General features: G+C 47.7%; 1 protein-coding gene across 6 annotated transcripts in view; it reads right to left on the bottom strand.

Moving 5' to 3' along the window:
• Positions 1-223: 223 nt before the first annotated feature.
• Positions 224-10,993, bottom strand: part of SIK2 (salt inducible kinase 2) — a 132,222-nt gene continuing 121,452 nt past the window's right edge. Inside the window, exons 10-15 of one of the 6 annotated variants that reach the window (XM_067750982.1) lie at positions 10,178-10,418; positions 9,420-9,704; positions 9,111-9,274; positions 8,253-8,363; positions 7,431-7,522; positions 224-4,176 (exon numbers count right to left, since the gene is read on the bottom strand). In XM_067750982.1, coding sequence (XP_067607083.1) covers positions 4,041-4,176; positions 7,431-7,522; positions 8,253-8,363; positions 9,111-9,274; positions 9,420-9,704; positions 10,178-10,418 — 1,029 coding nt within the window. In that variant the 3' untranslated portion in view covers positions 224-4,040. Of the gene's footprint in view, positions 4,177-5,246; positions 6,824-7,430; positions 7,523-7,575; positions 7,781-8,252; positions 8,364-9,110; positions 9,275-9,419; positions 9,705-10,177; positions 10,419-10,993 lie in introns of those variants that run through there. The other 5 variants (XM_067750979.1, XM_067750980.1, XM_067750984.1 and 2 more) reach the window with 5 other exon arrangements.

Raw genomic sequence — 10,993 nt, 5'->3', positions numbered from 1 at the left:
CGTTCTCAGCAGCTACCGTGTACTCCGGCGATTTCAGAGCAAGGTATTATTTACCCTGCTGACGTCAATGAGAACATATTATCCACTGTCCTTTTCTGCAGCCTGAAATGAGCACCAGAGCTCAGGGAACACAGCCACCTTCCATACTTTTCAAAATTCCACCCCAGGCCTGATGAGGGAAAGGCCCTATCTTATCCACCTGACATTCATATCATCCAGGCTCTTAGAAAACAAGTTGTTTTTATTTTAATTCAAGAGGGTTGGAAACGTAAAAACAGTACATTTTCCTTGCAGAAAAGTACCCCATTTAAATTATGTTTGATACAAAGATCATTTATTAAACTGCATTTTAAAGCAATTTTCTAACATTGAGTGACAGGTTACATTTTGATTTTTTTCACATTGGAGCTATTATGATTTGCACTCAAAATACCAAAGCTATTGAACTCACCATTTTCTTAGTAATTAAAAAAAAAAAAAGCACACAGAAAAAAATAACTACAATTAGATTAATTTAATCAAAAGTAACTCTTTCACAAACCAAACATCCAGCAAAGACCACCCTCCTCCCTTCAGAAATAAGCAAATAATCTTGCCCTTTCTACAAAGTGCAAATATCTCTGTATCAATTTTACTTCCTAAATTGCAATCCCCAAAGAGAAGCAAACCTCCTTTTCACTCTGGTTCTTTTTCCTTCAGAGATTTTGGTGGAGGCAGATTTCTCTCGCCATCAGTGGTGGGACAGCATCACCACGTGTATTTCCTTGATTGAGCAAATCTTGCACAGATAGGCATCACACAGCCAGTGGCAAGTCCCTGTTATCTGTATTTGCTAATATAACATTATTCCAATCTGGGGTCATATTTTTCCAGGATGTTATTTTGTACTTCTATTTTTAAAGCTCCTCCCTAACCCACCCACTTTGCCTCTGAAGACAAAAGTATTCAAAGTATGTTATTTTTTTAACCCTAAAAGTACTTGATCAGCACTTCTACTTGACGGGTCTTAACTGTAAAGATGATACTTTATCCCCCTCCTCAGGACTGGGCTGAGTTCCTGATTCTTTTCTGAGCGACACCCTTTCCTGGGGTTGAGTCTGTTGGTCTGCGATGGTGAGTCAAAGCAGTGCAATTTGGCCCCTTGGCGATCAAGAAAGGGTGTGTCCCGTCATATACTTTTTCAGGAGGTTACTGTATTGTGTGAGGTGGAGAAATGAGACATCTGTGATGTGAACCTGAACTTCTGTAGTTAATGGGATGCTGGAAAGATGGCGATCTGCGGGGCCTGTGTCTCCCTTGGCCTTGTTCATGCAGGGCCACCTGGACAACTACAGTTGTTACCTGGAGGGCAACACTTCCCCCAAAGCCAGGCGGCTGTCAAGTGGGAGTAAGGTTTCGGGGACAATGTCACATTCACCCAGTGCTTAACCAAGGTGGGGGCTTTGTTTATACAGCTGTTTGCTCATGAGAAGAGTCAGCTGCTACCCAGGAGGGAAGAGCGTGGATTGAGAAGCCAGAGCACCCAAAAGCCCGTCCCGCCTCCTCCGCTCACGAGCTCTGTGGCTTGGACAAGTCACATAGCCTTCCCAGAGCTCTGGTTTACCCAGCCGTAAAAAATGAGGCCTATTTGCTCAACTAACTTCATAGTACTGTTGTGAGCATTAGAAAAGATTACTCGTGAAAGTGCCTGGTAAATTGATGTACAGACAGAAGCTACTGCTCCTTTTGGACAGACAAGCTGAGCGCTTGGGCAGGAACCATCAAACCTATCAATCACTGGCTGCGGGCTGTGCTGCTGCCTATTTCTCAATCTCTACAACAGTAGGTGCCCCATTCTGCCAAATGTGTTGAAATCTGCCCAGATGTGGACAAGATGGTGGTATAGCTAGGGCGGCTGCGAGTCTTCTGTAATCAGCCAGGCTACCTTCACGGGGAAAAATGGTGAAACAAAGATGTGAGGGGCACTGTGAGACCAGGGACTCGGGGTCCAAGAGGGGCTGTGGAAGGCCAGCCTGAGGTCATCTCGTGCCTTCCGGGGGCTGCAGGCTGACAGACACAAAGAGCTCTGTAATTAGTCTCTTCCCTGGGACCACACGCCAGGGAGGACCAAACCAGCGAACCTGTCAGAAGGGATACATAAATTTGTTATCATTTGTTTTGTCCAGCTTAGAAAGAGAGGCAGATGATACTGCTCTTGTCTTCCACACATCACTGTGAAGATAAGTTCTGGAAAAATTTCCAGAAGCAACAAAACGATCAAAGCTCCCTGCCTATACGATGACTCCAACTTACTACCTGTTCTCCAGTTTTTACCTTTGATGTCTAGGCACAAAGAGACTGAGCGGCTCGGTGGCTTCCAAGGAGGCAGTTGAGGCAGTCCAGTTTAGGGGTACACATGCAGCCAAGGTGAGCCCCGGCACAGGGGTTCTGCAACTGTTCACTGGGACCAGTGTCGTCCAAGGACCCCACGAATTGTCTCAAAGGAGGACGAACGTGAAAAATTATCTAGAGTGAGATTTTCCTTAAGCCAACAGGGAGCTTAAGTGTAACTGCTGATACAGGCTTTTAAATGTAATCCAGGGCTAGAAATCCTGAGCCCAACACAGAAGCCAGTATTTACCTGGGGCCTGACCACAGCTGGGAGGACCCTGCAAAGGAAACCATTCATTTCCTCAGGTCCACGTGTGTGAACCGCCCGCACCTGAGCAGGGGCTGTGCTGACCACCGTGTACCTGGACCCCCGACCAGTCAGAGGGGAGGCTGCCGCTTCTCACCTTTAATTTCTGGTTGGCCAGCCAGTCACTCTTGGGCTGTGAACACACCCTTCTTCGCAACTCTAACAATTAGGTAGAACTCATTTCTCTGAGAAGCCCCCTTTCGGGCAGAGAGGAAGAGGCCAGTGCCACCGCGAGTCCCTTCTGCAGAGGCCTGTCGTCGGCTGGGGGCGACACTCACACCAGGCGGTCCCCTCCCTCCCCATAAGGGCACAGGCCCCCCACTACTCTGAGGTGAGGGCTGCCTTTGGTCCCGATCGCGGGCTCCTGCAGTCCTGCCTGACTGACTCGGGACACCGCTTCAACGCTCTGAGGAAAAAGCGACTCTGACTTTCTCTTTCCTCGGAGGCAAAGTTGGATGCAGAAAGGCAGGAGTCCTAGAGTGCCATCTCCCAGTCCTCCTTGATGGGCCCCAGATGCTTCCCCTTACGTGCAGATTGGAGGGTCCTCCTCTGTGTTCCCAGGGCAGCAAGAGGGCGGGGCAGGCCTGGGCGGGGCAGAGGCGGCAGGGGACAGTCAGCGCAGCTCACCAGTTTCAAGTGGAACATCCACCCTCTCTGCTGCGCTGACGTGCTGTTTGCCTTACAGGGACCAGCATATCAGCGGCATGTAAATACTAGAGACACACTCGCCCAACTGGAAATTGCAGAGCTAGTGCATTTTCCCCAAAGCAGAGACTAATACCCCTGGATTTAAAAAAAAAAAAAAAAAAGCATAAACAAAAAATAGAGTACCACACATATTGCACTTTTTGCTGAATGAAATTTTTACCTCACGTTCATCTCACCAAAGTCTCTTCAGAGGAGCCTGGTTTACAAGCTAATAAAGCTAATGGTTATTATACAGTAGTGTACACACTGCTAATGTGAAACAGACTGGAAAGAAAGTCATGATTTCAAAGTACCTCTAGTACTAAGCCTTCGTAGTGTTACTTTAGTATCTGTGAAGAGAAAACTGCTTGGAGGCTCACATAGGTCGCTCACTAGTCGGGGGACAGAGCAACGGCGATGGTCAGACGGGGCTGGGAAAACACCTGACTGACGGATGGCACCAGTCTCCTCTCGCCAGCTTACGTTTCAGCAAATACAGATTGTTATGGAATTTATTGATTTCTGCTTGAAATAAATGAGAAAAGCAAACAGGAGCTTACAACATAGTCCAGCAGGATGGGTCACGCTATTCACCCTGCTGTCGTCGGTCTGAACAGACCCGCCACGGCTGGGTGCTCCCCAGTGTCTACCTCTGGGGCCTCTCCCGCCTCATCTGTCAGCCCAGTCGTCCTGCCGTAGCTCCCGGCTTTCCTGGGCTCAGTGGCTCATGGCCCTGTGGGGGGCAGGCATCTATGCCGATCTGTGACTCTGCCATTCCGGGGACTCTGAAATGAGCGGCCCCCGTTTTCAATCTGGAAGGCATTTTAATTTCATAAATATTATAGCGCTTCTGTAGAACATTTTGGGAAAACATCCTTCTGTCTAAACAAATCAAGCCCTGTTTTATAACTGCCTTATTTTGCAAAGACTTAAAACAGGTTAGAGATCTTAATGAAAGGATCTCTTAAATGAAATGATGGTGTCTATTTCACGAAATCATCAATCTTAAGCATGAGGAGGAACAAACAATCCGTAGAAGGAACCTAATTCCTTCTTCCTGGGTTTTCACTGCGTGTTGTCAAATCACAAAAATGCGTCCTCCACACCACCCTCCCTTGCTCACACCCAGAGGCCAACCCCAAGCAGAGGGCCTCTGTGGAGCGTCCTGGCACCAAGAGGAGCCAGGACAGAACTCCCAGACCTTCCATGTTTCTCCCCACCTGCGTGGACACGTACTACAAAGAGGAAAGGCAACTTAAAGGTGTTTTCTAGATGCAGCATCAGTGTAGTATCTCTCTTCTTTGTGCTTTAAGGAAGATGCTTTGTGCTTAACGCATTCATCTGCTGATAGGACAAGCCATTCTAAAGGACAGAAACATAGTCTTTGTAAATAACACTGAATTTGTAACACTTGGATGTTACTGTCCAAATGACAGATTACTCCTTACTTCTAAGTACACAGTCAACTAGCCGTAGCATCTTTGTTACTTATTCTGATGACTGGATCGTAAGGGTTAATAGTATACACTGTGGTTGGCAGATGATCTGCTTCAATGGTTAACACCTCTGTGGTCTTTTGAATATTGCTGTAATACTTGAACATTTCATTGCAAGTCAAAACTCTAAGGAAATTAAGGATGTGATTCCCACATGGTGGAAAACAAACTCTGAAGTGACTTTGGATTTAGCATCGACATAAATGGAAAACTGTTGGTTTCTACAGAAAAGAAATCATTAAAGCATGATCTGGGGGGAAAAAGGCACAGCACTACCACTTCACATGGGAGATAAAAGTTCATTTTTCTCATCCTTAAAATTTCTAAGCCCTATATGAAACTGTCCAAATATACAAAGCTCAATAAATGACTAGCAACATCTAGTGTAAAGTCAAAGTAGTTATTACATTTTAAAAGAGACGCTAATTCCTCTAAAGACCAACTGCCCCAAACCAGAAGTCTCCACAGAAGACTGTGCAGGAAGCGCCCGTCTTCCCCGGCCCAGGGCTGCTGTTCTTGACGGTTTCTTGAGTTTCCTGCCCCTGGTCTCCACTGCGGTGCATCTCTTGGTTCCACAGGCGACATCTTTGGAGCTCTGAGGACACTGTGACCCAGGGCACCTTCTGAAGAGGTGTGTCACCTATTCTCAGATGGAGGTGACTGCCAGTCTCAGGGGTCAGTACCCGCTGTTACTCAGTGGGCCCTGAAACAAAGCTCACGCTCTTACCGCTTGGCAGTGATCTCGGGGACAACTTGCATCAGCAGCTTAGAACTTATGATTCACTGACAAAGTACAACTTTCTTTTATTTCCTGTGCATCAAATTTCATCGTGTATTCTTGATTTGCCTTTAAGGAACATGCTGTTGCTTGGTTTCTTGCCTTTTTTTTTTTGCCTATACGTAACGGCACACATTTTTTCCTGCTTTCACCAAGGTTTCCCTCGATAATGAACTGATGATGTAGTTCTGTGTAAAACCTAGGTCTGGATGTCTTCTTCTTATAAAACTTTTGTTGGTGGCTCTGATGAGAGCTTGCTCCACTTGACCTAAGGGCATGAGCTGCAGCCTACAACTATGTTCCAGCACTTGCCACAGAAACCCATGGTGGGACGGAGCCATGAGGAAGCAACATCCACCCGGCCAGGCCCTCTGATTCCAGTTGGGTGACTTGACTTTTTCCCCATCAGGGAGAGGGGGGGAAAATAAGTTTTAAATTGAAAAGGCTGGAATAAAAATAGAAATACACACTCTCTTCACCTGACCCGCCTCACTTCCCACGCTGAGGTTAATTTACCAGGACGTAGCCACTGTGCTGTGGGTCCACGGCTTCCAGCATTTCACAATCAAAGAGTCCAGGGAACTCCGAGAGCGCTAGAGGGTCATAGCTGGAGGGGGCCTCCTGCAGTCCTGAGCTCCTGGGACAGCCCGGCGCCGCCAGGCCGCTCTGCTGGGCTCCATCCAGGGAGTACTGACAGGGACCGGGGCGGTCTGGCTCGGGGGAGGCCGCGCCTGGCAGCTCGCAAGTCTGATAGGAGAACTGTAAGGGTGCCCGGGCGGCCCCTGAGTGCTGCGGGGGCGGTGGCGGGGGAGCAGCCCGGGGACCTGGCGAGGCGGACAGCGGCTGCAGCCCCATCTCCCGGTACTGGCTGAGGAAAGGGCTGTACTGCATTTGCTCCGAGGCAGGCTCCAGGACGGGGCTCAGGGGCTGGGTCAGGCTGAAGGGCGGCGGCTGCTGGGATGGCGGCGGTGTCTCCTGGTGGGGAAGGGGCTGTGGGTACGAGCTCTCTGCTATCTGCATCTGATTAAAATATGCCTGCAGCTGAGACTGTTTCTGGAGGAAGAGCCGCTTCTGTTGGAGTCTAAGTTGGCAATACCAAAAGAAAGAATTTTAAATCTTCTTCAGTGACGGCAATTTTAATGTAAATCCAGTATCAGTCATTAGTGTCCGTCCTCCCACTTCTCTCTTTCCCACGGCAGGAGAAAAAAAAAAAAAAGTGGGGGTAGGAACCAGTCATGTTTGGTTTCTTAAACCCAATCTTATTTTTTGTCCCCCAATTCTGGCTGATCCCTCAGTGCTCAAGTGAACACGAATTCCTTTTCTCTAAGACTCTTTTTTCCTCCCTATGAAACAAGAGGCTGATTTCCCATCTGGAGTGTTTTGAAGCGGGGTTGACACCTTGGTCTCTGTGGGTGTCTGTAGGTTGATGGATTAGGGTAGTTCTACCTTGGCCAAGGTGTTTCTACTAGTGAGGCCTGGGGGCACGGGATTACTACAAGGGAGGATGGAGGCCTTCTCTCCAGTATAACCCACTTAAACTGCAGTAGCTCACGGATCCTGAAAGCTTAGGTCTATTCATAGCCCAAAGGGGAAACACTAGGAGAAAAAGAAAACAAAGCATGCTTAAGGCTGCTACTCCCTGACAGGCTTATAGTCCATGGACAGTGGAATATCCATGTTAGCGTACTGAAACCTGTTTTCCTGGTAGAGGCAAATACTAGGGGAAAGGACAACATACCCAGCTTGTCTGCCACAAAGAAAGTGATTTCTTTGGCCAACCACCATCTCTCACCTGTGTTCTTGCAGCTGCTGTTCAAGGCTCCGTGGTGGTTCTTTACAATAAAGCTGACAGGTGTTCTGGGCTTTTGACAGAAGGCTGGGCTTCTGGAAGAGCAGAAAAATACAAGCGTGACATGTTGTCATCTAGGACGCAGTCATTAGACTGTACTTCTGCCTGGAGGACGAAGCCAAGTGAGTCCTCCAGAATCTGCGCAGGATGCAGGGACTGACACTTGCTCGTTGAGACCCTGGGAGAACCTGTGGCCCAGCAGCATTGGGTCAGCAGGCCTGGGCTGTCTCAGCTCTAACCTGCTTCACTTTTCTGTCTCTAAAAGTTCTCTAGGACCGGGAGGTTCATGGAGACTAAAAACAATGAGAAAAGTGGAGTTAGATCTATAGCAAAGGCCACGGCACCTGCTGAATGAACAAATGATTCATTCTTTATGGGATTTATGTTGTATCATTTTTAAAGATTTTTGGGCACCAATAGAGAGCTGATAGTACATTTTTTGCTGACTCGAGATTTCCATTTTATTTATTATTCACTAAGAGGCATAATATAGAAGTAAAGAAACCAGGGTTCCCTTTCCTGCTGCTCAGTGGCAGTACCCTTTCCTGGAGTCTGAGGACAGACCTTTTCTGCTGCCAAGACAGAGCATAAGGCTAAGTCTGAACATGTTTCTAGAAACTGCAAGTGCAGAGTCAGACCCACCTGCCTATAAAGGAATTAAGCAGCTGCCCTAAAAAAATACCAAGCAAAACAGGTTCCTGCTTTGCAGAAAGGCAGATTCAGGACGAACAAAGTGAGCTGGAGCAACAAGGGGGAGGATCCCACCTGGAGTCTGTGCTGCAGGTACTGGGCTTCTAGGCTGTGCCGCTGGGAGAGCTGAGGGTGCGCGCTGCCGGGGAGCGCAGACACGCTCTTCTGCTGAGGAGGAGCTTCCCCCTGAGGAGCAAGGGGTGGAAACACTTTCAATTTCCCACGTGGGAGAAAGTTTCAAATCTCAGTTTAAGCACCTTGGCAAATGTCCAAGGGGAACTCCAACTCTGTTAAGACATGACCCTCAATGCTTTTACAGTAACTAGTAGGCTGAGGGTTAATCACTTTGCAGAAAGTGTATACATGCATTACCTGTAGTAAACGATTACCTAGTCAGTACTGGAGCAAAGGCCCCTGATGTCAACAGAAGCATCAAATGCTATAATATCCCTGATGTACTGAAAATGGGCTCAAATAAAATGTATTAAATAAACAGCAATAGTTTTTGTATTTTTAGCATAAATAATTCACTTATAATATTTAGTGAAGTGATATCACATCAAAAATAGTGGCAACAAGCTTCTCATTTGTACTGTTATTTGTTTTCTGTGTGTGTGCGCATGAAGGGAGGGGCGTTCAAGGGAGACTCTTAAGGGGTATAATTCATATAAAATCTGCCCTATGAACCGAGCATCGCTTGGCAGCATCCAAGCCTCCATGTGGTACTGATCACCTGGGCCAGCGTGGAAGGGTCTAACCCAACCTGTCAGGCAGATGGCAGCAACAAGGAAGGCCTTCAGGCTGTGGTCTTTCCAAAAGAACCCTGTTTGCTCCAGGACTGGAGTAAATCCTCTAAATGAAATGACACACCATCAGGACGAACTGATGCCTTATTCTCACCTAGCCACTGTGGGCAGGGCCCAGAGCACGCACCTGAGGGCAACTGCTGCCCAGGTCTTGGAGCTGAGGAGCAGGCGATGCCAGGTTAGGGTCTGCCTCTGATCCTAGCTGCTCATAGAGCAACTGCACTTTGTTCAACTCTAGGATTCCTTTGGTTCTAGCCAGATTCTGAAGATGCTGTCTAAATGCTACAATTCCTGAAAGAAAGAACAACGACCAAACAGTTTAAATAAAACACAAGGCCTTTCAGTGACCAGAGGTATGAAACCAACATGGCAACAAACCCCACCCAGTCCTACAACACAAGAGCTGTAGGAGCCAGCAGAGAAGGCAGGCAGTCACCTTGGGTGAGGGAAGTGTCTGACGCCCGGCGGCCCTCTCTGAAGCTCACTGGAGACCTGTTGTGGGCCTCTCGTTTCTGGGAGCTCAGAGCCTGCATGGTGGGGTTGGCAGGTCTCAGGCTCACGAAGGGAGACGTCATGCGGGGTGAGGGCTGATTGGCTAACATGATGTCCTTAAGGGAAGGGTTGTCCTCAAGAAAGTGCAGGTCCCTCTGAACAGACCCCATATCATACTCAGAGTCCACACTGTCAAGGGAGGGGTTGTCACTCATGGAGAAAATTTTCCCTTCAAGAGAAAAGACAAAAACAAAACACAACACCAATATGACCACCAATCAATTGCAACTTCTTGGAACATGGGATACAAAGCATAACTAGCTTGAGTTTCCACAGCAACAGTGTCCTTAATTTCTAACCAAAACATCTTTTCAGAACTTTTTTACATGTCAATTTAATCAGCTTCGAATTCTGTGGTGAAGACACTCCAGAACCTGTACCCACAAGATCTTGGCCACTCCAAAAGAGCCAGAGGCCTCGATGAGTCACATCGCACTCGGATGAATCCTGGGCGTCAGGGGAGGCCACTCAGAGACGTTTCATTTTAATCTCTGAGAGCTGCTGAGCAGGCCTAATCTTAACTCCTGCTGCATGTGGTCCACAAAGAAACAAGACATAGACAACATTCCAGGGGCTGGTTGGTATCATTCCTGTTTCTTGGAGAAGACTCAAGATGCCGGGAAGACCCAGGCCGGCACTTACTGGAAAGCGTACCTGAACCAGGCATCACGGCCAGCTGATTGGTCACTTCCGACAGAGTGTGCCGCCTCTGCCCGCCGCGTGTGGACTGGAAGGCGCCCAGGGCCCGCCCGGGGTCTTCCTCGGCCTCTCCTTCTGTCTCCAGCCCTTCATCAATGGAGGTCTCCATCACGTCGCTGGGCAGTGACTGGCACCCCTTCCTCGCCAGGACAGGAGGCACAGGGTCCAGGAGACAGCCATTTACCTAAATGTCAGTGTGACAGGGATGTGAGAGGAGCTATCAGGCGCTGCTCTGCTGAGACACTTGAAGAATCCACAAAGGCAAAAATGTCAGGACCTCTGGCCAATTACAAATTAAGTAAAATATTAAAAATGTACATATTGGTTACTAATGACAACCATGTAGATTAGAAGTTAAGGCAAGTCAACCAACAGCAGCACTTAAGAGACAGAAGCCCATTATGACCCAAACTGGCACTGCCTCCCAGGTTTCTCTGAGTCATCATGATTACAATGAACACTTTTTTTTAGTGGTTTCCAGATGAATAGGGTCTATTAGCTTGAGGCCTACCAATTATTATTATTTTTTTTAAATAAGGGAAATGAAGAGGGGGAAGATGAGATTTAGTAAAAAGAAAACAAAACCAACTGCACGGCTGATAGATAAGAAAAGAGTAGTCACCAGCATTCTTCTAACGTTCAACCACGAAACATACTGGAAGGCTCTACACATACTTCTATATGCATAATTTAAGTACCTGCACATTGGATTTAGTCTTTAGTTGGTTCTATGTGCCTAAGGAATGGAAGAAAGAATTC

Source organism: Pseudorca crassidens, chromosome 9, assembly GCF_039906515.1.
Source record: "Pseudorca crassidens isolate mPseCra1 chromosome 9, mPseCra1.hap1, whole genome shotgun sequence".
NCBI lineage: Eukaryota > Metazoa > Chordata > Mammalia > Artiodactyla > Delphinidae > Pseudorca > Pseudorca crassidens.
Note: the sequence above shows the minus strand (reverse complement) of the source record. Positions and strands in the feature narration are given on the sequence as shown.